This window comes from Bemisia tabaci, chromosome 4 (assembly GCF_918797505.1).
Source record: "Bemisia tabaci chromosome 4, PGI_BMITA_v3".
NCBI classification, from domain to species: Eukaryota; Metazoa; Arthropoda; class Insecta; order Hemiptera; family Aleyrodidae; genus Bemisia; species Bemisia tabaci.
Genome location: NC_092796.1, coordinates 25,554,982 through 25,582,838, shown reverse-complemented (window position 1 = coordinate 25,582,838; position 27,857 = coordinate 25,554,982). Strand labels below are relative to the sequence as shown.

At 36.0% G+C, this 27,857-nt stretch overlaps 1 protein-coding gene across 3 annotated transcripts; it reads left to right on the top strand.

The window, feature by feature from the left end:
* The first annotated feature begins 215 nt into the window (after positions 1 to 215).
* pod1 (coronin) lies at positions 216 to 27,857 on the top strand. 3 transcript variants are annotated; one of them, XM_019045186.2, is made up of 23 exons: positions 216 to 375; positions 1,487 to 1,657; positions 2,308 to 2,456; positions 3,536 to 3,722; positions 4,345 to 4,568; positions 5,208 to 5,290; positions 5,713 to 5,805; positions 6,400 to 6,562; positions 8,642 to 8,782; positions 10,491 to 10,907; positions 12,691 to 12,882; positions 13,264 to 13,491; positions 13,883 to 13,976; positions 14,395 to 14,508; positions 15,029 to 15,199; positions 15,922 to 16,151; positions 17,030 to 17,223; positions 17,851 to 17,989; positions 19,192 to 19,398; positions 20,046 to 20,181; positions 20,900 to 21,039; positions 23,443 to 23,526; positions 24,039 to 27,857. In XM_019045186.2, the coding sequence occupies exons 2-23, from the start codon at positions 1,498 to 1,500 to the stop codon at positions 24,045 to 24,047; spliced, it is 3,555 nt and encodes a 1,184-aa protein (XP_018900731.2). In that variant the 5' UTR covers positions 216 to 375; positions 1,487 to 1,497; the 3' UTR covers positions 24,048 to 27,857. The 3 variants fall into 3 exon arrangements, with proteins under 3 accessions (XP_018900731.2, XP_072155656.1, XP_018900732.2); XM_019045187.2 differs by lacking the exon at positions 216 to 375 and adding an exon at positions 403 to 618; XM_072299555.1 differs by lacking the exon at positions 10,491 to 10,907.

Sequence of the window (27,857 nt, the reverse complement as noted above, 5' to 3'; positions counted from 1 at the left end):
AATACCTCGAAGTTTCAGATTTATCAAACAATATTTTTATCTTTAGATTTGTGCTCTGTGATGAGGCCTTGGCCTAGGGAGTTGCAGATGGTTTCAGGGTTGCCTTTTCTAAAATTTACGGGAATAGGGATCATTTTAGTACTGTTTCAGCTCGCTGGAGGCGTCTTCCGTACCATCATGCAATCTGCCAAAAAGCTGCGCATACTGTAATTCCAAGTGCCGCAACCCGCAATACCGTCAAGGTGGGCCATGTTTGTGTTTTTATACCGGCGCTAGTGAGAAAAAGCTGCGTCTGTACGTCCGTATTTGTCCATCTCAGCAGTTCAGTGAGCAATAAATTATTCTCTTGAAAATTTCTGTGTCAAGGAATGTAAGGTCAGTCACTTTTTATTGCAGTTTAATTTCGTGTCGTGATCTCCTGCACAGGTCTTCCCGAGAGTTGCCAGAGGCTCTTTGTTTTGTTTACTCATAAACCTGAGTCATCTCACCTCGCCTCCTTTTCGACGTCCAATCGAACAGTTGTCCTTGTGGAAAAGCTTGTGATTTAATATAGAGGCCCTATCAACACATTACCTTCGTTAAATGTAGTTTGAAACATCAGGGATTTCTTTTCGTTTGGTATGTTCTCTTAGGAGTTGCTCCCTTATCTCACTGTTGTGGACCGATTGTTTACCTGCCCACTCACTGCATTTATGTTTTTCCACCCAAGTCATCGAAATCTTCCAGTTTCAACTATCGAAGCATGTTTCTTTTCACATAATATATTCTATCTCATGCGAATTTACATGGTATTTAAGTGCCATGACATTTAAGTGTATATATTAGATTGTTCGAATTCGCCTAGCTCTTATCACTAGTTAGCGGATATTTGTTTCAAGTATGCATTATACATTTACAATATCTGATTTGACCAGGATCACATGCAATTTAAACTCTCTAACAAATCCTCTTGCAGTTACTTCTTTTGAAGTTGAGAATCTTGGACATTCTAACTTCTCTGTTTCTTGGCTGACGTGGAGATAAGTAAATGAGCCAAGAGTACGGAAGGTTTCAGCAGTACATGATGATAAGCAAGCTCCTGCTGGCTAACTTTAAAATTTAAATATTCCTACTTAATGCATGTGTGAATGAGACAAGTGGCTCCTATCAGCATTGTTCAACCCTTTAACCAAACACGATGATGAAGATACTGAGAATCGGTGAGGTTAGAGGCCTGGAACCCTTGGATTCTATATCTGTACCAAAAGTTTAGAATTAACTCGCATTAAGCAGGCTCCAGAGCCAGAATTGGTCTCCACCTCTGGTTGAAAATTTATAGCTATATTATTTTGTGTCTCTCATATTTAATTGATGGGCAACTAATTAAAGCTTTTTGTTGATCAACTCGTAATACTATCAATTCTCAAATTTTGTATCGAAAATCTGTTAAGAGAACTATGATCCTCTTCTTTTCAGTATCCTCTAATTAAAAGCTTTGTTTTTGCAGATCCCTCAAACATGGCTTGGCGATTTAAGGCATCAAAGTACAAGAATGCAGCTCCGTTGGTACCCAAACCGGAGAATTGTATCCGAGACATTAGTGTGGGCTCATACCAAACGTATGGAAACAATATCACTGCCTCGGCCATGTTCATGGCCTTTAATGTGGATCATGCTGGTGAGTTAGATATAATTTCAAACAACCAGATATTTTTACTTTCAACATATTTTAATTCATGCCTCTTCGTTGGTCTACATAGTCTTGATATACAACTCGAAAAGGTAGAACCCTATTTGGAGGGAGAGTAAAATTTTTGAAACTGGAACAACCATCGAAGTACCCACTTCTCTTCTATTTTTGATGGTATGCGGCATTAATGAGCAATATGACTAGAGGACATTCTGATTTTCATCACCTTCCTGATGATGTATCTATGTATTAAGTATTCCATGTTTTACTGTTCTCCTTTGTGTGCAGTGTGAAGTATTCTCAGAATCAACAAGAGACGAAAGCTTTAATCAAAAACAAATTTTCTTTGCAAATTAGATATCATAGCGATAAAATGAGTAGGTACTGCAGGTTTTTTCAAGCACATATGGTTCGAAATACTGCCTCAAATTAGCTTCCTCTCCTGGTGCTCAAGGCAAGGGCTCTAGATACGTAGCCAATATTTATACATCTTATCATCAAACTATTTTATTTAATGCCTTAGCCAAATTAGTCTAGAACTCTAAAGGATAATCTAGAATTAGTCTCTCCAAATTTCTTTTCACAAGTTACCCTACCTCCAACCAAGCTTACTCAATGTATTTCCTCTAATTTATCAGGTTCAAATTTGGCAATACTACCAATCAATGACTGTGGGAGAAAACCAAAAAATATGCCTTTACTATATGCACATTCAGACACTGTTACTGACATGGATTTTTCTCCATTCCACGATAATTTACTGGCAACTGGATCTCAAGATTGTATGGTAAGAGAGACATTACTACCTGATATGGTTCAAAATGACCTAACACTCCTTTTTCCTTGCTCTTTTTTTAATAATTGAAAGCATAATCAAATTCCATACCAATTTTTTGCAAGCTTCATTTATTTCAATCTCAGCAAACCTCTGAATAGAAGAATTACTAGTATTTGTCTTCTCTTGAAGCAGTTTTTTGATTTTTTAAATCTGAAAAAATGAGGTAATTTAAGCACCTAAAAATTGAGCAATTGGGTTTTCAATAATCTAATCCATAGAAATATCTATCATGTTAATTTCTAATTGACATCTGCTAAAAAAATGTGAGATCAGTTAGAGCAGGGATATAATTTGAATACTCACAGATAATATATCGTCTCCTTCCAGGCAAAGTATCACAAGCGCCATGCGACGTTTAAAAATTTCCGCCGCCATTTTATTTTTTTACAGAGAGATTGTTCAACGAAGCTGTCCGAAAATTTCACTGAATTTTCTTTGTGCTGCCGATAAAATTTAGTGAAATTTCCAAACAGATTCAACCAACAATTTCTCAGTAAAAAAATAAAATGGCGGCGGAAATTTTTAAACGTCGCATGGCGCTTGTGATACTTTGCCTGGAAGGTGACGATATGTAGTTGAGAATGGCAAAGCGGTTGCCCCTTTCATTCAGTTCATCTCTTTGCCCCGCTCCTATCACCCTCTCCACTCGCGCGTACATGCTTAGGCCCTGCTTCTTCCTGTTTTCTCTGCTGCCTTTAACTCTCTCCTGTTGTTCTGTGCTGCCTCTCTAGCGAAGTAGAGCGGATTGTGCAAAGGATGCATATAAATTTTGATGTACCCTTGCAATTCATCACTGCTTTCTCTTGTGATAATAGATATGATTTAGCAAACCAGGCCTCCATACCAAGTCCCCGCCATTCATCAAACAAACAGCCACAAGTTCAGAAGGTAAAGCGCTCCTGACACTTGCGATTAGTGCGATTCAATTTTTTAAGAAATTAACTTTTAACTTTTTAACTTTTTTTCAAGAAATGATACTGGCTCATCTTCAAGTTGAAAAGGGTTAAGTTAGTTTCATTATATTTCAGGTAAAACTGTGGACGATTCCAGATAATGGTTTGACCGAAAACTTGAGCAATGCCCAATGTATGCTCAACCATGGTCACAGACGTGTCGAAAATGTTACATTTCATCCAGTTTGTGACGCATTGCTGACTACAACATCTGTCTCCTCTCTCTTTCTCTGGGACTTAGTTGAGCAGAAGAAAGTATTCAGTAAGTGGTGGATATGTATTATTTTACCTGTGTTTTAAGTATCGATCAAATCATTTTAATAAGTTAGTTGATTTGTGTCAATCTTGTAAGGTCTTTAAGCACAAGCTAATTTAATCTTATCGGTCAAAATTTCTAGCACAGCAAACCTATTATTCTTTGAAGAGATTATGGCTCAACACACGTGCCATCTAGACAGAGAGTTGGCGATTTTGCCAATATGTGTTAAAATTCAGTATAAAACTGAAATTCTTATTACACAGGAAGAAAACACATTCAAGCACACATTTTCCACTACAGAGATATGCTTTTTGGTGCAACTTTAGCAGGAGCAGTCAGGAAGACAACTGTGGAAGCGTCTCTAGCCGGTCCCATCATCAGCATTGTGCAGCGTGTGTCTATCCGATCACTTTGCATGGATTGACGGTCACACAAAGGGGGCAGGGAGTTCTTATGAATTTCTGTTTTCTTTTCCTATTTTAAATCCATCCTGATTTCCTAAATTGGAAATGTTCTCCCTGTATTATGAAGGATTTATTTTATTATTAATCGTTGAAAGTGAAGTTTTGATGTATGGTTATCACTATGACCTCAGATGACTTCATGAACATATTATTGTTCCTAGGTTACAATGACCATGGTGATGTGGTTCAAAGCTTGTCATGGAAACAAGATGGGCAGCTCCTGGTGACATCCTGCAAAGACAAACAATTACGAGTAATTGACCCTCGATGTAACTCAGCTAATGGTGCCGTTACACACTCATGCATCAGTCATCATGGAATCAAAGATTCCCGCGTAGTTTGGCTAGGCAACATGAATCGCATACTAACCACTGGATTTAATTCAGTAAGTATTGTTTTGAGGGTATTTTGGCTTATCTCTATCATTCGAGTTAATCGGACTTGCAGAAATCAATATGCACTAAGTTTTGATGTACTCCATTGGATGAGCATCAGTGCAAGTAAGTAGATACAATAAGAGAAGTGCTGAAGGAATTCTTTTAAAATCTTTAAATTTTATTTATTATATTTACTAACATCTCAGTGTTTGGGAAACTTCAAAACAAATTGGATTGAACATGTTGACCACCTTGCCGGTTCCTAGGGTCCGGGACTTACGGAAGCCATTCTCAAGTCATTTCCGTTGAGTAGAAAAGCACCCTATCATTGCATATCTGAACCTTTCGTTACACACGGGTCCAAGAGATGCATAGACTTATACAAGACAATGCTACCGCTCCCCCAGAGCGATATCTGTAAGAGTTGCAAGTTTTTTGCATCTCTTAACTTACCGCAAATTATGAGGCAAACCGTGGCAGTTAACGTGTTAATTGTCTCGGTTAAATGGATCTTACAGATAATTTAAGTCTTTAAAATTTTCATCATTCAGGGTTTTCTCTTTTTTCATGTCCGTCTATGTTTTTTTTTACAATTTACTTCCAGCTGCTCAAATACACTCATTGTCTTTATATTTTTATAATTTCAGTCAAGGCAACGAGAAATTATTATGCGTGATCTACGTGTCATGAATCAGCCTGAAAAAACTTTGTGTCTAGATAGTTCTACTGGGTGAGTTAATTATTTAATTTGAACAATTTTTGTTAAAATTAATCGTTTAATTGTTTAAAATTGGTTAATTTTAACAAATTTTCCTTAGAAATTTGTCATATTTTCTGTCTGCTCCTTGTGTAAGGAAAGCAGTTATACCCTTCCCAACAAGTCAAGCAACAAACTCAACACAACAGACAATATCACAGGTCTGTTCAGAGAAAACTGCCGAGAGAGACCTTAGTATTTTGTAGTGCGGAGCCTATTCATGACCCTAATTTACCTCTTATATCCACCAATTTTCTGGAAAATTTAGATTATTTTTAAAAAAAGGCGTTTTAGGAGATAGTTCTGCTTATATGTATCTCAATATTCTCCTCTCACTGAAGTAATCAGTTTCATTCTCTTGAAAACGTTTAATGTTGATTCTATTTCGGTTTCAGCATATTGATCCCACTGTTCGATCCAGACACAAATATGTTGTTCCTTGCTGGAAAAGGAGATATCACAATTTTGTACATGGAGGTCACAGACAGGTAAAATGTCTTTAATTTCATATTCTGCGGATCCCAGCGTCCCTCCTCCCTCGATATCCGACTGTTGAAAGAATAGTGCAGTTTGTAAGAAGTAGAGATTATTCAAAATGGTTTTCTGGCATAATCAGAACTGAAATTGGATTTAAATTTTTTGTATCTGACCAGAACAGGGTATCAAATACTTTACGGAAGTATCAGGTAGGAATGTTATACTCCTGAAAATGTATGGTGCTGTATTGTTTGAAAACCATCCACCGAATCCTGCCATCGTTCTGCGCTGCACAAAAAAATAAAGGTTGCATTAATGATCACATTCCCATTTAGGCGTAAATGTAATGAAAAGTAATACATTTTTCTTTTTGTTGCTATCTTAAAGTAAAAAAAGTGAAAATTACTGCGAGCCCAGTTTACTGAATTAACTTTCAAATGATGCAGTCCAAAAATGTATCAAATGTGTGTGTATCATAAAAAAGTGATTTTATCATTACGGAAGCCAGATGCATGGTGAATAATCTAAAAAATTTCTTTTTAAAGACTGGTAGTTGGAAATCTCAGTCTTATTCATTGTGTAATTCTGTTCCTCTTTGAATTTAGAGAGCCATTCCTTGTTGAGGGATTGCGACATACAGGAGAGCAGACTAAAGGAGCATGTCTTGTCCCAAAGCGAGCATTGAAGGTCATGGAGGCTGAAGTTAACCGAGTACTTCAACTGACCTCTTCCATGGTTATCCCTATTATGTATCAAGTCCCCAGAAAGGTGAGGTCACCTTCCTCTACTTCTATAAATTACTCAATTATGGTCTGTATAATGGGTCAGTGGCAAGAGATGGAATGTTTACAGTTTTGGTTTAAGTAAAACTAGGGCTTGTGCGAGATACGAATTTTCCGAGTCGGAGTCGAGCCGGCATCGCTAGTACTCAACTCGGCACGAAAGTTAGGTTAGGTTGAGCGAGTATCGAACTCGGCTCGAGGTGTCAACAACACGAGTTTTTTTCGAGTATTTCGGTTTTTTTGCGCGGGAAACGCCGACAGAGTCCAACTATCAATATTTCATTCCTATACTTAAACTATTGTTAGATTTGCCAACATTTCCGATTGAATAACATCAGAGTTCTCGTGGCCAATTTCCTACATCGCCCGCGCACAGACGTACCGCCCGCGATTTCCTGCGCCGTGGTTTGAAAACTACACGGAGTCATATGATAGATTTATGCGCGCGACAAATTCGGCGACCGCCGCTTGGAATTGAACTTCTCGAGCAGATGGTTTGGCCCCTTTATTTCGTAGAACACACCGGTGTCGCGGCGGCAGAAAAAAGGTGGCCGCGGCGACACACTATGGATCGCAGCGATTCAACAAACGTCCGCCCCCGGCCGCCAACCCCCAGCCGCCGGCGACACGGCGACCCGAAATCGCGTGCATAAAATGGGCTTTGGTTCATATGAGCGCAATTTCTGCGCGCGCGCCAAATTTCCACCTGCGGCCAGCGACCGCCGCTTGGAAAAACTGAAAGTTGAGCACGTGTTTTGGACCTTTGGGCGCTCCAGAAAAACCGGTGTGCGGCGGCAGAGAAAAGAAGGTGCTGCGGCTTTAAAAAATATGGATCGCGCGATTTCCAAAAAACACGTCGCGGCGACACCTGCCGCGGCGACACGGCCGACACGACCTAGCGGGCATTAAGGGCTCTTACTGCCGAACATACAAAACAACTTTGTCATATTTAGTGTAAATCTTTCTAGTGTGTCATCCGACAATAACTTATTAAAACCCTCTTATGAGTCTTGTTTGGAATTATTTGTTGAGAAATTAGGATTTAAATTCTGTTTAAAATCAAAATTTATCGAATCGACTCGGCTTGAGGGTCATGTTCAAAGCTCGAAAAAAGCTCGAACTGGCTCGACTTAGTGAAAAAAATACTCGAACTCGGCTCGAATCCAAAAAACCAGGCTCGCACAGCCCTAATTAAAACCACCTGTTGAGCTGAGTATGAAAATATCCTTGGTTTTTAAATCGGACAAGTATTTAGAAAGTTATGATCATACATGGATGTTTTGAAATACAATGGTTTTAAGTAAGAAATACTGCCCAGTGACATTACGGAAGGGTACATTTTGTCAATTTTAAAGCTCATTCCCTCTACAGCCTTGTATCAGAAAAAAAATTTTGAAAAATGTTTTTAACTCAGCTCATCAGCTACGTTTACATGAGGCACTACAATTTTTTTGTGCCAGTGACCCATTGTTTCTTTAAATTGGACAGTAGAATTGCATGATTTCCAAACAAGAAGAAGAGTTAACACATGTTTTTACGTAAGAAATAAAACACTTATTTGAGCAGTATGCTGCTATACTATTTAATGCTCTTTAAAAATTAGAGTTTGAAATTTTACACTGTAGAGTTGTGACTCTGTTAAAAAAGCTAATAAAGAAGTGGCCTTTTTTCTACTCTCTTTCATTAACCACTGCCTTATTTTTAACTCTTGCGTTGTCAAATAGTTTCATTTTGTTTTATTCTTGAAATGTGTCACCAAAAATTTTCAAGCCTCTTGCCAATTGCTCGAGAATGCTAGTTTCTCTTCATAATTTGTAAACTGTAGCCTATTGGAATTTTTTTTACCCAAATTGAGGGAAATGTAATTTTCCTAAGTGGAACCCTATAATTTTTGCTTATGGTGGACATTTATGTAATGTGAGTAAATACAGTATAAAATTTCACTTTTAGTTTTAGCGATCTAGGCTTGATGTTAAACCAAGCAAACGTTGTTTTGTGGTTCTTTAGGAGACCTGGGTTTTTATTTTTTTTTCTACCATAGAATAATTATTCTTGTATGTTGCAGTCATATAGAGACTTCCATGCTGATCTTTATCCAGAGACAAATGGTGCAGTTTCACCCCTGAAACCCAAAGAGTGGCTCACAGGAGCCAACAATCCTGTACCAAAAATCAGTCTTGACCCAGCAGCTGAGAGAGCAGAATCGGTAAGTTGAACAACAAACGTTGGATTCTACACATCAATGCACTCCATTCTGAGGAGAACATTGAGAAGTATCAAAGCATTTTTTTCTAAAAAGGGTGATGGACTCGGTTCCAAATTGTTAAGAAAATCATAGTCAATCTTCAATAAGTTGAAAACCCTGCCAACTCTTACTAACTGCATGGTCCTGTTTTTTCACAAATTTATACAACATTAAGAAAGTCCACTTAACTAAAAATTGGCCAACTCGAAAAACTCTTCAAGTCTCATAAAAAAATATTTTCCAATTTATTTAAACTGCTCATACAACATTTTGGATAAATTGACAAAGAAACTATCAAAAAAACAGTTTCCAATCAGTAGGAAGAATCTTTCAAATTTGGAATTTCACTATTCATGATTGTTTCAATAACTTCGAGTTCCTAAAGGAATGATCTCAAAATGAAATCACTAGTCATTAGAATCTATCACCCTAAACTTACATACAAGATGCCTACGTTTGTATTTAATCACCTCTAGGTTCTTCTTAGTTCCAGATACCTCAATTTAATTTAATCATGAATTTTTGTTTTTAATAAGGTCTCACGCGTATTTTGATATCCTGCAGCCTATAAATTGCATGAAATGCTCGGTTTTTTGGTGTTGGATTTTTTTTAATTCATTGCTTATTTTAACCCTATTCATATGTGCTTGCATTCACTTACTGGCTTTTACACTATTTTGCCTTTTGTATAAATAGTATACATACAATATGTTGTCTTCAACGCAAAAATCAATAAAACTTTCCAACATAGCAAAAAAAGTTTTCAAAAATTCTTTATATTTCTTCTTGCTAAGGCAATTCCTTGAATTTACATCATACCCCCCCCCCCCCCCCATAATTAATGCATTTGTTCAATGGTTTGCATTGAATTATAGTGAAGGTGTTGATTTCTTTTAATCGCTCATTTAGGGATCATAATTTCAACCCCATAAACGATACTTGTAATAATGAAAAATATTTATTTTTGCTTCAACCAACCAGCCAACCAGATTAGATTACATATTGTTTCCAATTTTAGAATTTTTTATAACCTGTGAACAGTTTCAATACTGGAAGATGTCCTCAATTCTTTTCACAGAAGTTTCTAAAACTTGTCAACCCCCCCCCCCCCCCCATGCATGAGCATCTGGGATCAAAGAAAGTTCAATTTCTTGCATGAGGACCATCTTCTATAATAAAAGAGTCAATCCTCAAAAATTTCGTCTGACTTAAATTGAAGTAGGGAAGTTAATTATTTGGTGGGAAAAATGAACTTTCTTAGTCCAATCAAGGAATCAACACCCCTGAATTCTGATGTTGAAGAGTCTTTGGTGAGGGTACGTCAACAAATATCAATAAAAGATGTAAACAAGGTGGAGGAATGGTGCTGGGTCCACACCATTTCGCGGGGAAATCAAAGCCAAGAAATTCCAAAAATTACAAATTACAATACTAAAGATATAAACAGTAATCTGAAGCCACTGATGAAATACCTGCTTCCTATAAGATGTAAGAAGTTGTATGTATTTTTCTGAGTATAAGTATGCTTTTAATGTTCTCATATCCTATTGGGTTCAAGAACTGGAACTCAAAAACAGGAACAGAGGTCTTAAGTTCTCTTAAATTTTTGAAGCTTCAGACTTATGCCTCAAAGGATTTTCTGCTTATTTTGCTTCTCACCAATGAACAGGTTTTGTACGCATCGCTAGAGGATCTATGCTCCGCCTTGCAAAATCGTGCAAGTGCTCATCACAAACCAAAGTCAGTAACCGAGGAATCAACCCCTGCGGTGAAATCCATCTCAGAGTCCAGCCGAATATTCCAGAGTCCATTCATCAAGAATGACGATGAAAGAGTAATGAATGGTGCACGCAAACTAAAAGAAAACAATGCTATTAATCTGAGAGACTCGAATATTGAAAAGAGCGTTTCGACTCCTCCGAAGCCACTCCCTCGAGTGTCGCGAGCTCTATCGGAACAAATCGAAGATGTGTACCAGAAACCAGTTGCAAGGCCCAGAACGAATTCCTTAGCGCCCTCTGGGACTCTTAACTCCGGAACTCCAGGGCCTCCAACTGTTTCATCCATTCAAGTCAATATATACAAGGTTAGATTTTTGTATTTTTTGCAGGTGGGGCTTGTGCCAGGATGTAAACTGAATAGGATTATTTTCTTCACCAGAAAATTCTAGGTTAGGCAAGGTCTTTTAAAAGTTAAGAAAGGCTGATACTCGTACAAGTGGCTCTGTGCTTATTTATTGTTTATTCTTCAAGTATGGAAAGTTTTGTGTTTCTATGTTATGTACTTGAGTTTTCACCCATGAAAGTGCATGAAATACGGAGTGATCAAGGGATTTTAGAGAAATTTGTCTATTTTTAAACATTCAGAGATTGATTATATTTCTTTTCTGTCACACTGAGGGAAACAAGAGTTGCTTAAAATAGTCTCTTAAACCTATTGAGGCTGTCATGAACTTGAAAATTCTGCTCTTTCCAATTTTTAAGATGGAAAGAGAAATTCTAGAGGATTCACTAATTTTATTTGTTGCCTTTCTCATGTCAAACCTTTTGGTACCCTAAATTATTATGTATTTATCAAAAAGTTCGTCTGTTATGCTCCGCATTTTAAAATGTTGAACTCAGTTTAAACTTAGCAGTGCATCCTGGCACCAGCTTTAACTGGTATCACTTTTACATGTCCATCTTATTTATACAAGGAAGGGCAGGAGAATTGAAAATTGAAAACTCTGATTCCTGCTATGAGTTTTTGAATTCCAATGTGAACCGATTTTAAATATTTTTATTGTTGAAAGAAGGGTGGAAAATTTGGAACAATTAATTTCCAGCATTTATATCCTGAAAATGAACAAGATTTTCTATTCTTAGTTAATCAGTGTTTCAAAGGATGTATGAGGGAGATAATTAGCATGAAAACTGAGTTTTTGTGCCAGAATAGTGTTGCAATCCCTGTTCAGTGAATAATTCCTGTTGAATTATTTATTATTTTTGTCTCTGTTTCTTTACCTCTAAACTTCTCTTTGTATATTTCAGGTTTTTTTATTTTGTAAATAATGACAGAGCAACTTTATTACCAACTCTCTAAACAATTTATCTGTCAATACATGTGTATATACACCTGCTGTCTCTGTATGTTTGTTATGCCTTGTCTAACTCAAGAAGAATGCTTTGCACCACTATTTAATTTTATCTAACAGACATGATCAAACTAATGAACTTAGATCTAACCATGATTGACCTTGGCTTTACTACTAACCGCAAGTCTCTTTTAAATAAGAAATTTTGATTTTTACTCTGTGAATATGTTCCTGGAAATAAAAACAAATGCTCCTTTTTGTCCTGAATAAGCAAAAGGAATCCACAAGAGATTTTAAGATGCAGTCACCTCAGCCGTAATATTTCATTCTGAAATGAATGCAAAAAAAGTCATGTTACTCACAGATCTTCTACACAAGTATGAAAAACTGGAGCTCTTTAGAAAGCTAAGAGTATAGTAATAATTATAGCCTTTTTATCAACTTGTTTTAGTTTTTTTAGTTTTGAGGATAACACAAAAAGCTTTCAAGGAATCAAGAGTCACAAAGGACTCTTAAAAAGCTGAGAGTATGCCGATGATAGCCAGCCGTGCTTAGTAGTACGATTATCTTCATCATTTCTGGTGATAATACAATTTCATACTTCCCTTCGAATTAGTTCTTATAATTAAATGTAGATCAGTCCTCAATTCGATTAAATTCTTTTACTGTCAGAAAATCAAGCCAGAAGATCACCTTACCTCACTTTTTGCAAATCAGAAAATGCTCTGTTATTCATATGTATTTCTATCAATTACGCATTTCTGGCATTTCAATTTTTTATTTTATCTCTTTACAGCCTCGATTAGGCCCAAAACCATTTTCAGCCCCTAAGTTAAAAGATCTTGGTGAAACTTCCCCAACATCCGAGTTCGACAAGGTTTTCTCCGTTCCTTCAGCACCCAAAAGTATGTATGGGGCCAACTGCGTTCAAAATGGGCATCATGCATCTAAACCGGATTATCACTCTAACAAAGATGCTGCTAACCATGTAAGTAGTCTTATTATAGCTGGTTGTAGGGTGTCAATTTAAGTCCTGTTTGTTCTGTTCCGTCAGAAATTATTTTCCCTGTCCATGGAAAAGTCTTCTTATCATTTCATTGCAATGTTCTGTGGGGTGTTACAAGGCGACAAGTGGAAGTTATTCCTGTGTGTCACAAGTGATGAGGACCAAGGATTACCCTCTGGCTAGCCTTTTAGGACATGAGAAGGGCTCCGGATGACCCGTAAAGCGTAGAATGACTTGTATACTCAAGTATTTCCCAGCTGGGTTACACTTACAATCATTAATAATAGTGTGTTTGGCTTTGGATCATACACTAAAAAATGATAATATCCTAAGCTTAAATTTCTATCATTGGCTTTTTTTCAGAATCATGAAAATGGGTCAGATTCTCTCAACTCCTCCGATGATAGCAGCGCAGAGAAGATAATCTCTCCTGGATTAGAGAAACAGAGCTCCTCTGATTCCGATGGAAAGACCGATTCAGAAACAAAATCAGAAGATATCGATGCCCCAGATTGCTTCAAAAGAGACAGAGTTGACAGGAGTAGTTTTGCTGATCGTCGAAAAATGTACCAAGAAGAACCATCAAACATGGTAAGTAGTCCAAGATACCTGTATGCGTTTCCTTAGTTACCTCTCTCCATTGTATTGTCACCGATCACAGAAAGCGGATCAGCTGATTCTTTTCTGAAACTTTTTCAAAAAATTGACTTGGGATACAGGGAAGTGGAATTTTTTTTTCTTCTCTGCGGAGGATGTTACTAAATCAGTTATCAAACTTCACACTTTCATATCAAACTTATTAGTTTAATTTTGTCCATGGATTGCATTGACTGTTTCATAATCACGTGAAAAATAAAAAACTATATGAACTTTAATTTAGAATTCAGTAATTCCAGATCTCAGAATTGGATGCATGTACTATAAATTAATCAATAATCCACGCTAAAGTTTACCGTACAGTTATGTTTCTTTTTTGCTACAGACGTCTGTCCCGAAAATGGAACCAAAGAAAGAAAATGGCACGAAAATATTGACCCCAGCCACACCAACTCCAAAACGCACGTCAACCGTTTTTGGTAAGTTACATATTTTTTTGTGGAAAGCAATTTAACCTATGGTAGATTTTCTGCCAGCATGATTTTGCATCAGAGGTTTTCAAGGCACAAATATAATTATCCCATTACTCTTTTTATATAGTATTGATGAACTGTTTAGAATTGGAGTAACCCTCTGTTTCTTTTATAATCAGTTTACGTTTTTGAAGTATCTTATTAATGATCAGAATGTACTAGATTTTTGTCATCCATCTTCAAAACAGTTTGGAATATTGTATTTTGAATCATATTTAATATTTTTTCTTCGTTATTTTAGTACATAAAGTTTCTGATCTTCATAAATTCTGAATTGTAAAAAATAAAATAAAATAAATTAAATAAATTCTTATTTTTACACACCAATGACCTGTATTTTTGCATGTTATTCTTATTTTTTCAGGTCGTGTCTCCAAATTCCGTCATTTGAAAGGAACCCCAGGACACAAATCCACTCACATCGAGAACATCAGGAACTTAAGTCGCCAAATTAGTGGAGAAAGTGATGGCTTCTATGGTAACATAACTTCATTAAGATAACTTTGTGCAATTGAAGTGTATTAATATTCATTGCAATAAGTCTTGATTTTCTGTCAAAAGAATCCCAAGTTTGTGTCAAGCTATTCGAATTTAAGTTGAAAAATGTATTTCAAAATTAATCAATTTTACTTATAGTTTGGATACCTTTTTTACTTGAATTTTTGAGTAGTATCGATTTGTGAATGCCTCAAAGTATCTCCATATCTCTTAAAAAAAATGTGTGTTGAACTGGTGAAAATTTCACTTTTCTGTCCACATTTATTCAAATTTGTTGTGTCGAAAAATTCAGTTTTTAAGCCCATCATGCTAAAAGGGTCGTAATGAACGTCTTATCAAAAAGTAACCAAATTCAGCCAGTGCTAAAGCTCCTTGTGATTTGCGTAGTATTCTCAAAGTTAGTTCAAGTTTGCTTCTCATGAAGAGTTTTGACTCATTTTAGGTTTCCATCCAAATTACTTCAAGAAACCACAATATTTATGTTATTTTTCTCGTTCCAGCTAACGGAGAGAGAGCAGCAATTGTGCTTGGTGGTCCTGGTGGGAAACTTGCAATATTAGAACTTAATAAGACAGGAAAATTACCAGATGGAGTACTTCCAACCCTAGTCAATGGAACCAATGTCATGGATTTTGCATGGGATCCATTCAATTCTAGTCGCCTCATTGCAGGTTAGTGAAAGTTTCTAGCCCACGAATTCAATAATTCAGAGGAATCACAAGGAAATTAATATTATGTTGCCAGGAGAAAAACTCAGCTATTCAAATTTTGAGTATCATGACGACCAATTATTTAAGTTGGCCGAATCTGATATACACCTGGATATACCACCAATTATTGGTTAAATTCTGCGCTTAAGTATTTCCAAGTTTGACCAAGATTTAGCTGCATTGTTTGTGAGTATTTCGATGGGAAAAATCCCAAATGGCATATCTCAGTTTGCAACGTTGCAGACTTTCTGTCATACTTTATCGTTAAATAGAGTACTAATCAATGTCAGTTCTTTAAAATTTCTGTGATTTTTCTTCCTTGTGGAAAGAAAATTCTGCAAAAACTTTCAGGAATAATGTTGATTAGTTCTCCATCAAATAAAAAAAAAATGAAAGAGGGAGTGAAGATTTTTAAACACCCTAAAAGAGATACCTGGTTTGGGAGTCTCCTTGTCAATTTATAACAAGCCTGACTTGATAGAAATTGCTGGAAAGGAGTTAAAACTAATACCATCAAAAAGAAGCATTCTTAAAAAGAATCATAAGCTTTCCCAAGAATGCCCTTTTGATTATCTTATTTAAATTTTCTTTCTACAAGTATTAAATTTTTCAACCTGCTGCTTATTTTAGTATAGTCATTTTGAAAAATTCCCTATTTAAAATTTTTCAATTTTCATGTACAGTTTGTGATGAGGGCTCCATCAAGGAATGGATTGTTCCGGAAGGTGGTTTGCAGGAGCCCACCAATTCTCCAAAGCACTCGTTCTCCTGTAACTCTGACAAAATCTTCAGTGTCAAGTTTCATCCACTTGCAGAGAATGTCATGGCAACCGTTTCGCACGATCTGATGATTAGAGTGTGGGACTTGGAATCTTATACTGTGGTGCATACCCTGAAAGGTCACCAAGATCAGGTGTGTGATTACAACTTTTTCAATCCTCTTTTTCGACCTGGCGGGAGATTTTCAAAGAAAAGGTTCTAGAGGATACTCAAATCGCATGTACAACATCAGTATTGTTTCCCAACTCTGTTCCTTGAAATTGCATTCAAAATGCTGTCATATTTGCTAATTGCCTTATTTTTCCTAGTAGTTGATGAGAAGGACTTTTTTTTTTTGGACAAAAATTGACCCCTGAACGTGTCAGTTCTGATTCAAATGAAACAAATTATTCTTCTCTCCTGGTTAGAGCCTAAATTTGTTTGTCCTCCATGTATTGCCAAAAGCTTAAGTTGTCTGTAAAATTGTGGTAAAAGTCTCCGAGTGACTAATTCTGCTGATTGATAGTTTAGCTACAGTTAACATAATTTTTGGACAGCTTCAAGTCTGACAGGGTCTAGGCTTGGGAAACTATTCTAGCAGGATTCAATCTGAATGTTTATTTTTGTTCGCAATATTTTTCATCAATTTACCTCTCAGTTGGACCGCGTTTAACAGAAAGGAACCAAGCCACATCAGCTATTGCCAAATTTAATTGCAAAATTTAATTTTCTACAAGAGAACATATGTGCGGATTCCTTTGAAAATTTTAAGGAATTTGGTTCGTGCTGTGCAGAAAATTCCTTGAGATCTGCACAAAGACTCTGTTCTTACAACAGTTTTCATGTAAAAAATTAAAGTGCCTAATTAAATTTGGCAGTAGCTGATGTGGCTTGGTTTCTTTTTGCTTAAGGCGGTCCAGTTACCTTGCTCACCTCATCTAAGCAATTTTGAACATTTCCTCAAAATTTTACAAAAAATCCTTCTCACTCAAGTCGGTCTCTCATGATTGCTTTCAAATTGTTTCCTCCCAGGTCATGAGTTTTGCATGGTCACCGTGCGGGAAGTACATAGCAACTATTTGCAAAGACAACTGTTTACGCATCTACAACCCAAGAGCTTCATCCACTCCTGTGAAACAGGGTAAAGGTGGACCTGGTGGCTCACGAGGGGCCCGTATCACATGGGTCTTGGATGGCACTTGCCTGGTTGTTCTCGGATTTGACAAGTAAGTTATATTTCTTATGGCAACTGTTTTTATATTTTGATTGAATGTTGGACATTCTTGAAACACCAAGAAAACAAAGTACTTAGTTTTTCAGCGTAAATTTGGTCCTAAATTGTTTTCATTTTTTTTGACACATGCCGACAACGATCACGAAAAAGCCTTATTACTATCGGACTATATGAGAAGGAGATGTTAGTCAGCTTTCTTCATGTGTTGCACTGCATAGTGCTGGTAGTTGTAGATCAGTCATTTACATAATAATATGTGCGAGAGGATAATATCAATGGACAAAGTGCGAAACCACATTTCTCCGTTTGCTATGTTGCAAACCTTCTGTCATACTTTATTTTCACTTCGGCAAACTAGTCAATGCAATCTCTTAAAAACTTCTTTGATTTTTCTTCACAGTAAGAAAAATATTCTGTATAAATTTCAAGCCAACTTTATGGCTCGTTTCTCTTCAAAACAATTTAATACCAACTCAAATTTTGAAAAACTGCAATGGAGACACATGGTTTCACCTTTCAGCCATTGATATAATCTTAATTTGTGAAAATGGTTGCATAGCAGTGTTTAAAAGTTCTTGACACCATTATAACGCATCAGTTTTTTATTTCATGATTTCAGAGTCTCGGAAAGGAAAATCATTTTATTCAGCAAAGAGAACCTTGACACACCTATCAGTACATTCAGCCTAGATGTGTCCCCCTCAACATTGATTCCATTCTATGATGAGGATGGATCTACATTGTTTTTGACCGGCAGGGTAAGATCAAATCTCATCCTCTTTTCATTCACATCACAACGAAGGTTTAGGCCTAAAAATTCTCTTACAAATTGACTTTTTTAGTTGTACATCATGAAACTCAATGAATGTCGCTGATGCCTTCATTGATGGTTACTCAAGTGACCCTGTTTTTCATCAAGGTACACTCTACTACAGGTTTGGACAAACGGGGTGTCAAAGTAGCAGCGCTGAGAATATAGGCCATCGAGTGATGTCGCAAGTCGTACAGTCTTTGCCGCGCAGTTCAAAATGAGGTTCTGGCAGATCTGGTAGCTTCAATAAGCTATCAGACGAATTTAAAAAATGGATAAAAGTCAAAATAACGAAAAACTAAACTAAGAACACGAAAAAATAACACAAAATTGATGAGACCCACTCTCAAAATGGAAAGTAAATAAGTTTTCAATATGGCGCCGCAGTCGTACCATTGGATACCGTCAAATCTATGCGTTTCGATGACTTTCTAAAATTCCATTTGTCCATACCTATAGTAGAGTGTACCTTGGTCTTTCATCGGCTGTTTTTGATGTTTATTTATCTTGCTTGCCCTCTTGAGACCGCTATATGTAGCTATATCTGAGGGTCTTGTCACCTTGGAGTCTTAAAGTTTGCGGCCAAAATTACATCGGTTCAAATAGGAAGAAATCAAGCCATGCAAAAGGGGCTTGTACTATCGTTTAGTGAAGTCTTACATTTTTCGTGTTTGTTGAAAAATCATGCATGAAAAGTATTGGAATTTTTATTGTCATCAGGTTAAAATTGACGCTGTTGGACATGGTGTCATAAAGACAATCTTACCCTTCACCCCACTTCCTATGCTCTGCATAATTAAACGTTTTTGGTTCCCGTACTCTCCATGTATGCTTTTTTTAACAAGAAAAATGTAATATTTCTGTACACAACTGCATTTTCCGCATGGATACCAAGCCTCTTCTAAATTACTAGATTTTTTCCCGTTTACGCCAGCGTAATTTTTGCTGCAATCTTTAATGCTTTATGGGCAAGATCAACTTTTCAAACTTTTTTTCCCAACAGTATTTTTTAACATATCATAAACAAATGCAAAGTGAAGCTAGATCAAGAAAGTCAACTCAAGTTTGCAGGTTTGGATGTGGTTTCTTTTTATTTTAAATTACGCATTGAAAAATTCTTTCATGTTTCTCCTTAATGTTACTCAACAGGGTGACTCGATTATCTTTGCTTTTGAAGTGAGCGATGAATCTCCATACTTGTGTCCGTTGAGCCACCATCGATGCCCATCTCAGAATCAAGGACTTGCATTCCTTCCCAAGATATATTGTGATGTAGGTGCTGTAGAATTTGCAAAAGCGCTTCGGCTCACTAACTCATCAATTGAGCCATTGTCTTTCACTGTTCCACGAATCAAGGTTTGTTCGGTCTTGTTTTCTCTCATATCTTTCAAAAACATTTTCCAAAATTTATTCTTTAGCCTCCAATTCATCATTTTGCAGTGTCAGTTGTGTCTCAGGTATATTTACACAAATTATTTATTCTTCAATGCTGAGAACTTGAACTCTTTTTTATCGTTCATAATGTATGCAAAAAGAAAACATTTTCAATCCGAGTAGGGTGTCTGGGAAACTTTTGAAGTAAGCCCCATGCTTACTCCAAGTATCACTGCAATTGAGCTGTAAAAAAGTTCAAAAATTATTTTTAAAATATTGGGAAATGATCACCAAAATGTTGTTGCCTTCTCTGCTGAGACCTGCATTTTTCAGAAGTAAATGAAGATCACATCTAGGGGCAGACTGGCACTAAGAATGTGACCAGGAATTGTAATTTGCCCCTTTATTAGTTTTTTTTTTTGCCGTGTGAAGGAGACATACCAGTCCAAAATCACTCTAAATACTGACTGGCCCACAGTGATTTTTTCCGCTGTCCCGCTGCTCCAGTATCTTTCATCATAATTTATGAAATCAATCCAATCCTTAAGGTATGCGGTGAGAAAGGTAAATCTTACTAAGGGGACCTTTGAAGGAGAGATCTCATCTCCATAATTTACGTTTTTCTTTAGACTGAACTATTCCAAGATGATCTATTTCCGCCAACAAGAGTGACATGGAAACCAACTATTACTGCAGCCGAGTGGTTTAGTGGAAGAGACAAGCCCTGTCCAAGGATCAGCTTGAAACCAAGTGAAATGACTTCTTGTAAGTTTTATTTTTCCTCTTTAGCTACCAAGATCTGGAGTTATCAGTCAATCATTTATTGAATTCAATATCATGTGTAATATTGCTTCAATGATCATGAATTAATCTAGGTTCTCAATATTACTATTGACCTATCTAGTCTCAATGCGTGCTACATTTAAAGTGCATATCAAACCACGTTTAGATTACTACAATAAAAAATTCAGCAATTTTGCTTCAGTATTTTAGTTGATTATTGTGAGGTGGTTCACTTTTTTCGATGAATTTGTGTAAAAGAGCTCGACTGCCATCTTTTGGTGAAAAATGATGCAAATTCTCAGCTTGCAGCTTAAGTGTTGCTGAGTTTATTATTGACTAGTGCCAAAAATTTTAAGACTAGACTACTGTTTTAACTTTGCTCCAAAACTGCACCCTACTTTATCGCATTTAAAGCGGGACCTCACTATCAAACCTTCAGCTAAAATTACTTAGAATGACTGTTTCAATAACGTGGCTAGTTTAAAACTATCAGCTTTCACAGTAAAATTAGTCCAATGGTTAGGATTAAAACAGGGATTTTTCTCACTCAATTCTGTCAGCCTCTCAAAAAGTAACAGTTATAACAGAAGCTAATAATTTTGGCGTTCCCAAAAATTTCTAGTCTTTGATTTTTACTTGTTCAACTCCGTTTTTGCAATATACCTCTTGGGTACTACATGACTTATTTCTGATTCCTTAGTATCTGAAGTGCAGAATAAATCCAATAACATCAATGAAATGAGCTCAGGATTGGAAAATGTAGAGATTAAACATCCAGTATCAAAAGATATTCCAGTTCACCAATGGAACTCTGAGTCTGCGAAGAATGTTCAAGAGCGGGTAAGCTTTTAATCGATACCTATTTCAACTTAAATCATGACAGTCAACTTCATATTGATGGTGGAACTGCAGAACTATTTATCTTGGTGTGTGGCGTTGCCGACTTCTTTTCTTACTTTATTTTCTACATCGAAAACTACTATACGTCTTTTTTTGAAAACGTCAATGATTTGCCTTCTCTATGTGAAGAATACTCTGAAAAATTTCGAGCCATGATGTTGGTTTGGTCTCCTTTTAAAAAAAAGAGCAACAATTTTGATACGCTGCAACGATGATACGCATTTTTGCAGTTTCACCGTCCATATATACTCTTATCTCTACGCATTCCAACTTTAAATGAAAGATTTACCATCATTAATACTGTCAAGTATGTTGGATTCTTGATAATCTAAAATTCATGGGTATGAGGCTTCTTTTTTAAAATTATCCACAAATTCACTTGTAGTATCCACGCTCGACACTGCTGTCTAGCGTGTATACTCCGTGTTCGGGACCGCAAACGTGGGGTACGCTCGCCGCTCCCCTAGTAGAATCGGTGACGTTAGCCAGAGTACCGCGGCAAGACCCGCGGAGCTGTTCCCCCACTTCGGTCCGTGGCTACGGCCAGAGCGGGGAGACCCATGTAGAGAGAGGTTCCTATCATATCATTGTCATTTTGTTCTTGTTCATATTTTAGTCATTCATTATAGTTTGTTCATCACCATTTCATTCTTCTTCATTTCATTTCACGTCCCCTGATTTTTAGTATAGAGGTTGGCTCTCTCAGCCGTTTGCTAGGATAGCCACCCTCTACACACTTAAAATGAAAGGGAGTTCCAACTTTAGAGAGACCAATATAACAACAGAACAGAAAAATGAAGTAACAAAAACAACTCACATTGCACCCAATCAAAATAATCAACGCAATTTTATAAAAAAAAAAAGAAATAAAAAATTGCCTTTTTTATTACAAACTTGAAATCAGAGATAATATTTCACGAAACATTAACCAATTGGCACAGGAATGCAAATATAGCACTGAATCAAGATCGCGTTGAGGTTATTCTCACCTGAGTGTAGTGCACGGACTCACAATGCGGGATTACATGTGATAAAACCTAATCGTCAAAATCATAATTGCGTCTTTTTTTTCCTTTTTCTTTTTTCAAATGCAACTACAAAGTATGAAGAATTCTTAAAATAGAGCGTACAACTGTATGTACAATAGTTATGTCTAAATCGAGTGGATTTAAACATGCTGATTCAATGCCATGCATTCTGTCTCAAGCGTTTAATTGAATCCGTATCTAATTTGATTGAGTCTGCTCACCATAAATGCAACCTTAGAGGTCTGATTGACCAGAAAATACCTTAGGGTCGAGAGGTTTGATTGACTGCACTGCTGATGATCAATTTTTAAAGCATTTTACCTCTTCCCATAGGACTTGTTTCTTCATGACACATCCTTGCCAGGTGTTTCTACTCTGTTATCAGAAAACAGGGAGCTCCACCCCATGACTGCTTTGCGATCTCACCCCCTTCAGACGTTAGGCGTTACGGGCTACTGTAATGAAGTTATATTACAGAGTAAAATATTTAAACTATACAGAAATGTTTTGAAATTATTAGTGACTGCTGTTGAACAAGTCATCCTCAAAAAGCTGCATCTTAGCAAATTTCTGATCAGAAGAGCCCTCTGTAAATTGTAACTTGGTCGCATAGAGTTTTTTTAAGACTTTATGTTAATATCTTTTTTGTATGCATGAAGTAGACTTGTACTAGAGACACTCATCTTTTCGTTATCTTTCTGGAAATCAGATATCAGTCGGCATCATGTATTCCGTCAGTTTTTGTAAGCAAACAGGAAAACCATCAGTGCCGTTTACTAGTTAAATGACGCGTAATGAATGAATAAATCGATGGTTAAATTCTGAAAACACGTAACTCGGAATCCGCATCATGAACCCTGAGACTCGTAAGGATGCTCATGTTTTGCGTGTATCCTTATGAGTCTCAGGGTTCATGAGTTAATGATGCGGATTCCGAGATACGTGTTTTCAGAATTTAGCCATCGAAATAAAAATAAAAATGAAAATAAAAATACAAACAAAAAATTGACAAAAATCCCTACTAGGGGCCTCCAAAGTTCAAAATTGCATGGAAATGCGCCCTCGAGGCCTCTCTGAATCAGTACCAAAGGGCCCCCGGCAAAAAGGACCCTTTTGTCGAATCGGCGATAAAGAGCCCGGTGCCTTGAAGGTCCTTAGAGGCGGTATAAAACCGCATCAAGGCCTCTTCAAATCGGCAATAAATGGTCCCTTGGAAACGGCAAAAAAGGACTCCTTCGAATCAGATAAAGGGGCTCTTTTAAGGTCCCTGTATCAATGATCTAAATTTTGTTTCTTTGTTTCGTGCAATTTGCAGATTCAAAGGTCCATTTTCAGTAGTATTGAAGTTGATACAACTCTAGAACAAGACAAAATGGAAGGTGTAGATGAGTCCGAATGGGTAAATATGTTTTGTATTTAGATTTTATTCCATTTTCCCCTTTTTTAAATTGATTTCACTTAGTTATTCAAAAGAAGCAGTCAAAAATGAGCTTAAACTAGAGCCATCACATTGAAGGGCAAGTGAAGCCGTGCAAAGCACCTGAAAAAAACACCTCTGACCTCATTTTCACCCTGGAACCTTTTATCTCATGACCATAAAACATTAATGCTCTGGAACCTATTTTAATGGTTCTGGCGAACCCAGGCAACTCTTGGCAAAAAGCTTGTGAATAAAAATATGCTAAATTTTGCTCATTCTAGACCCAGAGAGAGTGCAAGTGAAAAGTTACTAATTGAGTAATTGCTTAAAAACTGCGGAATCATTCCTCTTATCTTGTCCTCTGATCGTTGTATTTTTTTCCCCCTAAACTTTCTGTATGAATATGAAAAACGTTTTGGAAGCAAAATACGAAGTATAATTTGATCATATTTCATACTAATTTTCATTGCTTTGTACTGTCTGTTTTGCAGGATGATTAATTTGATCAGTCAAAGAAGTGTATCTTTCACCAGCTATCATCATGTTTTTGATGCACCGTACTTGTTCTTTGTGCATTCCGTTGCTGTATTTACTCATAGTATCTAATCTTTTTTATATATTTACTTTAATTTCCATGTTTTTTGAGTATACTTTTCTTGCTGGTTTTTTTTTTTTCTTTGCCAGAGCAGTCATTTAATGGTAAGAGGCTAATTTTGTACCAATTCTCTGCTTATTTTTTGTAATTATTTACCCTTTGCTTACATCCATCGTCATATGTAACAAGTATATCGTATCTTCTTTTTAAATTTATATTTTTTTAACTTGTCGCTAGTCCTAGATTTAAGTTTGCTATGTTTTTTAAAAATATTTGAGGATGGGGAGTATCATTTAGAGGTTTCAGAAGAACTTTTAATTTCCATCAGATTGCTTAAAGTGGGAGCACTCAGCGAGAGCTAGTTAATGGTATAAACATTTTTGGCATTATCAGAGAGCTCTCTAAGTTACTTTCAACTGACCAATAATACTATTTTTCGTATACCAATAAGCTTTTGTTTTTATTTGATCATTACCATTTTTTGGGGGGTAGGAAATCATGTTTTTTCATGAGCACACAGAACTGCAATAAGGTTAGTACTTAGTAGCACTTAGTACTTTGCTAGATGTGCATACTGGAGTAATCAAATATCACGAGTACTAGATGTTATCCAAAAAATGTTTTCATCAAGTGAATTATGAAGAAAATACATCCTGATCGATGCTTAGATTCTATTGTCTAAAGAGAAATACTGTTGAGGCACAACAAAGAAAGACATCAAAGGTTAAGGAGTGACATTCTTGCCTTACTTTTAATACCAACTGAAAACATTCCAAAAGCAAGTTTAGCACTACAAAGTTTCTTTTATGCTCCAATTTATTTTTCTCCACATCTTAAGAGTCTTACTCTTGAATGTGATGCCCTTGTCTTTTTACTGTAGTCTTTACTTTTCCTCTAATCGTTGTTTGAAATGAGCTTGAGTTGAGAGATTTTCTGTACAGAAGTGTGAAAGACTCACTCCTAAGCCTCATCACATAGGTAGTTTAACCAAGCATCAAAACCCAAAAGAAAATTAATGATAATGTTGTATGTCTAACTCCATTCTTAACTTCACTTCAGTCCATGCATTTAGGTCTCTCAAAGAAGGTTACTTATTAAGGAACCAACTTCATGTAGATGTCTCATAAATCATTTTTTTGGCAAAAGCTGATTTTGTCAAGCTATACATCCGACAGTAGGTTGTGAGGCTTTTGCACCATCACATAAAGTCTAAAATTTTAAAATTCCATGTTCAAGTGTTTTAAAAGGGAAGTTCTTCTGAAAGTGTGGAGCTTTTACCCATATCAGTGATATTGTAACTGACGTGATTTTTTTCATTCAATTGAGTTGCTGTATGATTGAATGTCTATGTATTAAGACATGCTTATTTTTTATTTGAAAATAGCGATTTAATTATTTTTATTTTAAATTTCACTCCTTGATTGAGCTATAAATTAAGTGAGCTTAGACTGACTGCTTAGCAAGGCTAATACATTCTCTGTATCAGATTAATATTGTTTCTAAGTTCACACCCACGCAAATATTCAAATTTAACAAATCATTTTAGTCTCAAGGCAAATATAACGAAACAAGTGCTCTAAACACTTGAAACGGAATGGGTCAGATACAGTTTAAGCCAGGAAATAATGAGGATGCACCTATGAGCTATGGAGCTTTTGATGGTGAAACTGCTGAAATGGTATCTCGGTTAGGGACGTTGTAGACTTCCTGTCATTGTTTAGTTTCTACATGGAAATCTACCAAAGTCTTATCTTGAAAACTTCGGTGATTTTTCTTCTCTATGTATAAGAGAGTGTTGGTTCTGTGACAATTTCAAGGTATGATGTTGATTCAATCTCCTTGTAAAAAATAAAATAGAGGCAAAGTTTTTGACACATCGCAACCAATGTACACATTTTTCCAGTTTGATTAAACCTTTTAACTTTTCACGAGTACATTGTCATGATTCAGAGAAACAAAAATTTTTGAAAGGCTCCAATTGCTGTAAAAATGCTTAAAATTCAATTTTCTTATTCAAAGCAGTCAAAGTTTGTTTTTTCCCCCAACATTCAATATATATAACTCGAGTCTGTAATATTAACCTAACTTAAGTCTCATGACAGAAAGTGTCTTTCCAATCTTTAATTCATAGAAATAAGTTACTCTTTCCGTTGATAAGTGTCTTTTAGTGGTTTTGTTCAAGCCAAACAATAAAGAGCTGTGGTAACCAAAGGAACCCAAAATGAAGGTTTCCCAAGACTGACTTTTTCTAAATGTCTTTCTCTTTTTTAAGCAAGGGAAGTCTCCGATGATTAATTGGTTTTGCATCTACTTACACAATTAAATCATCGTGAGTTTTCTATTCAAGTTTACTTTTGCGTAAAGTTTTTATTATTTATTTAATTTTTCTTTGATAATTTTCTTAAAATGTGCAATCGCCCATACTCGTAATTTTGCTCAAGTTATTCTTCCTTCTCATGTCTTATGTATTCTCAACATTCTTAAATTACCTTTGCTTTTTTGAGTATTTGTCCGGCAAGTAATATTTTTCTGCATTTGAATTTAGAGGTGTGTGGATTTTCTTCTGTGAAAATTGTATGTCAGTTTCGAATCTCAGAAAATATCTGTTTTTAACTATACTGCAAAACTGTTAGTATTTTCTGATGTTGAAGCCTTAACATAAAGTATTCAACATTTGTTTCAACTTTTCCCATAATTTCTCTTCTGTGCCCAAGAATGGGTTGGAGTCAGGAAGTCCCAATTTTTCTAGTCATTCCAAGTATGATACCTATTAACTTATGGATACTGTTCATCTTAGGTTTTTAGTAGAGGCAAAGTTACTGTTTTTTGCTCTATCTTTTTCTTGTTTCATTTTATTTTTCTTCTTCCTCCTCTCTGTTGAATATTTGTATTTTGTATGAGTTTGTTAGTTTTATAATTAACTGTTCCCAGAAAGGAGAAAAATCATTCATAAGAAACTCATACTCATTTTATTGTATCGTCATTTCTTTCTTCCAGTTTCTTATTTACATAAGTACCTGCTATCTCTAATTTCTGGTCAACTAATGAGATAAATCACTCCAACTTATCCTTCCAAGTTTTTGAGATGAAATTCTCAGTGAACACCTCTTTTTGAAATAGTGTTCAGAAGTTTTAAGTCTGTGATGAAACTTAGAGGAATCATCATTTTTTAATCCCATAATCCTCTCAGGTATTCTTTACGTCTCCAAACTTTAATCTGGTTGCAGGACAAAATGATTCAATCCGTTTAAAAAAAAACCAATCGTTTATTTTTATTAACTTTTGAGAAAAAGTTGAACTTTTTCAACGAGGCATTTTTAAGAAAGTCCCAATTCAAAACTTCAAAACTTCAAAACATCCCTTCACAATGGGAACTCAGTATCTGAGATTCTAGCTGAAAAACATATGCTTTTTTATTAAGTTGTTTGAAAAAACTATCTGTCTGTCCCTCACTTACGAAAATTGTGTCTTTCCAATCATTATTTTTCAACGCGCCATTTTATGTATCATGCTTTAAAGGGTATATTTTACAGTTTGTGATTTCAGTTTTTAGCCTCATGTAAAATACTCATTATTTTTAATTGTACCATTCCATCTACCACGAATATTATGATATATAATCAATATTCAGCGGAAGCTATATTCTGTATGATGTGCGAGAATGTAATTTTATATCTTACCGTATTAAAATATATCAGAACATTTTTATTATGTA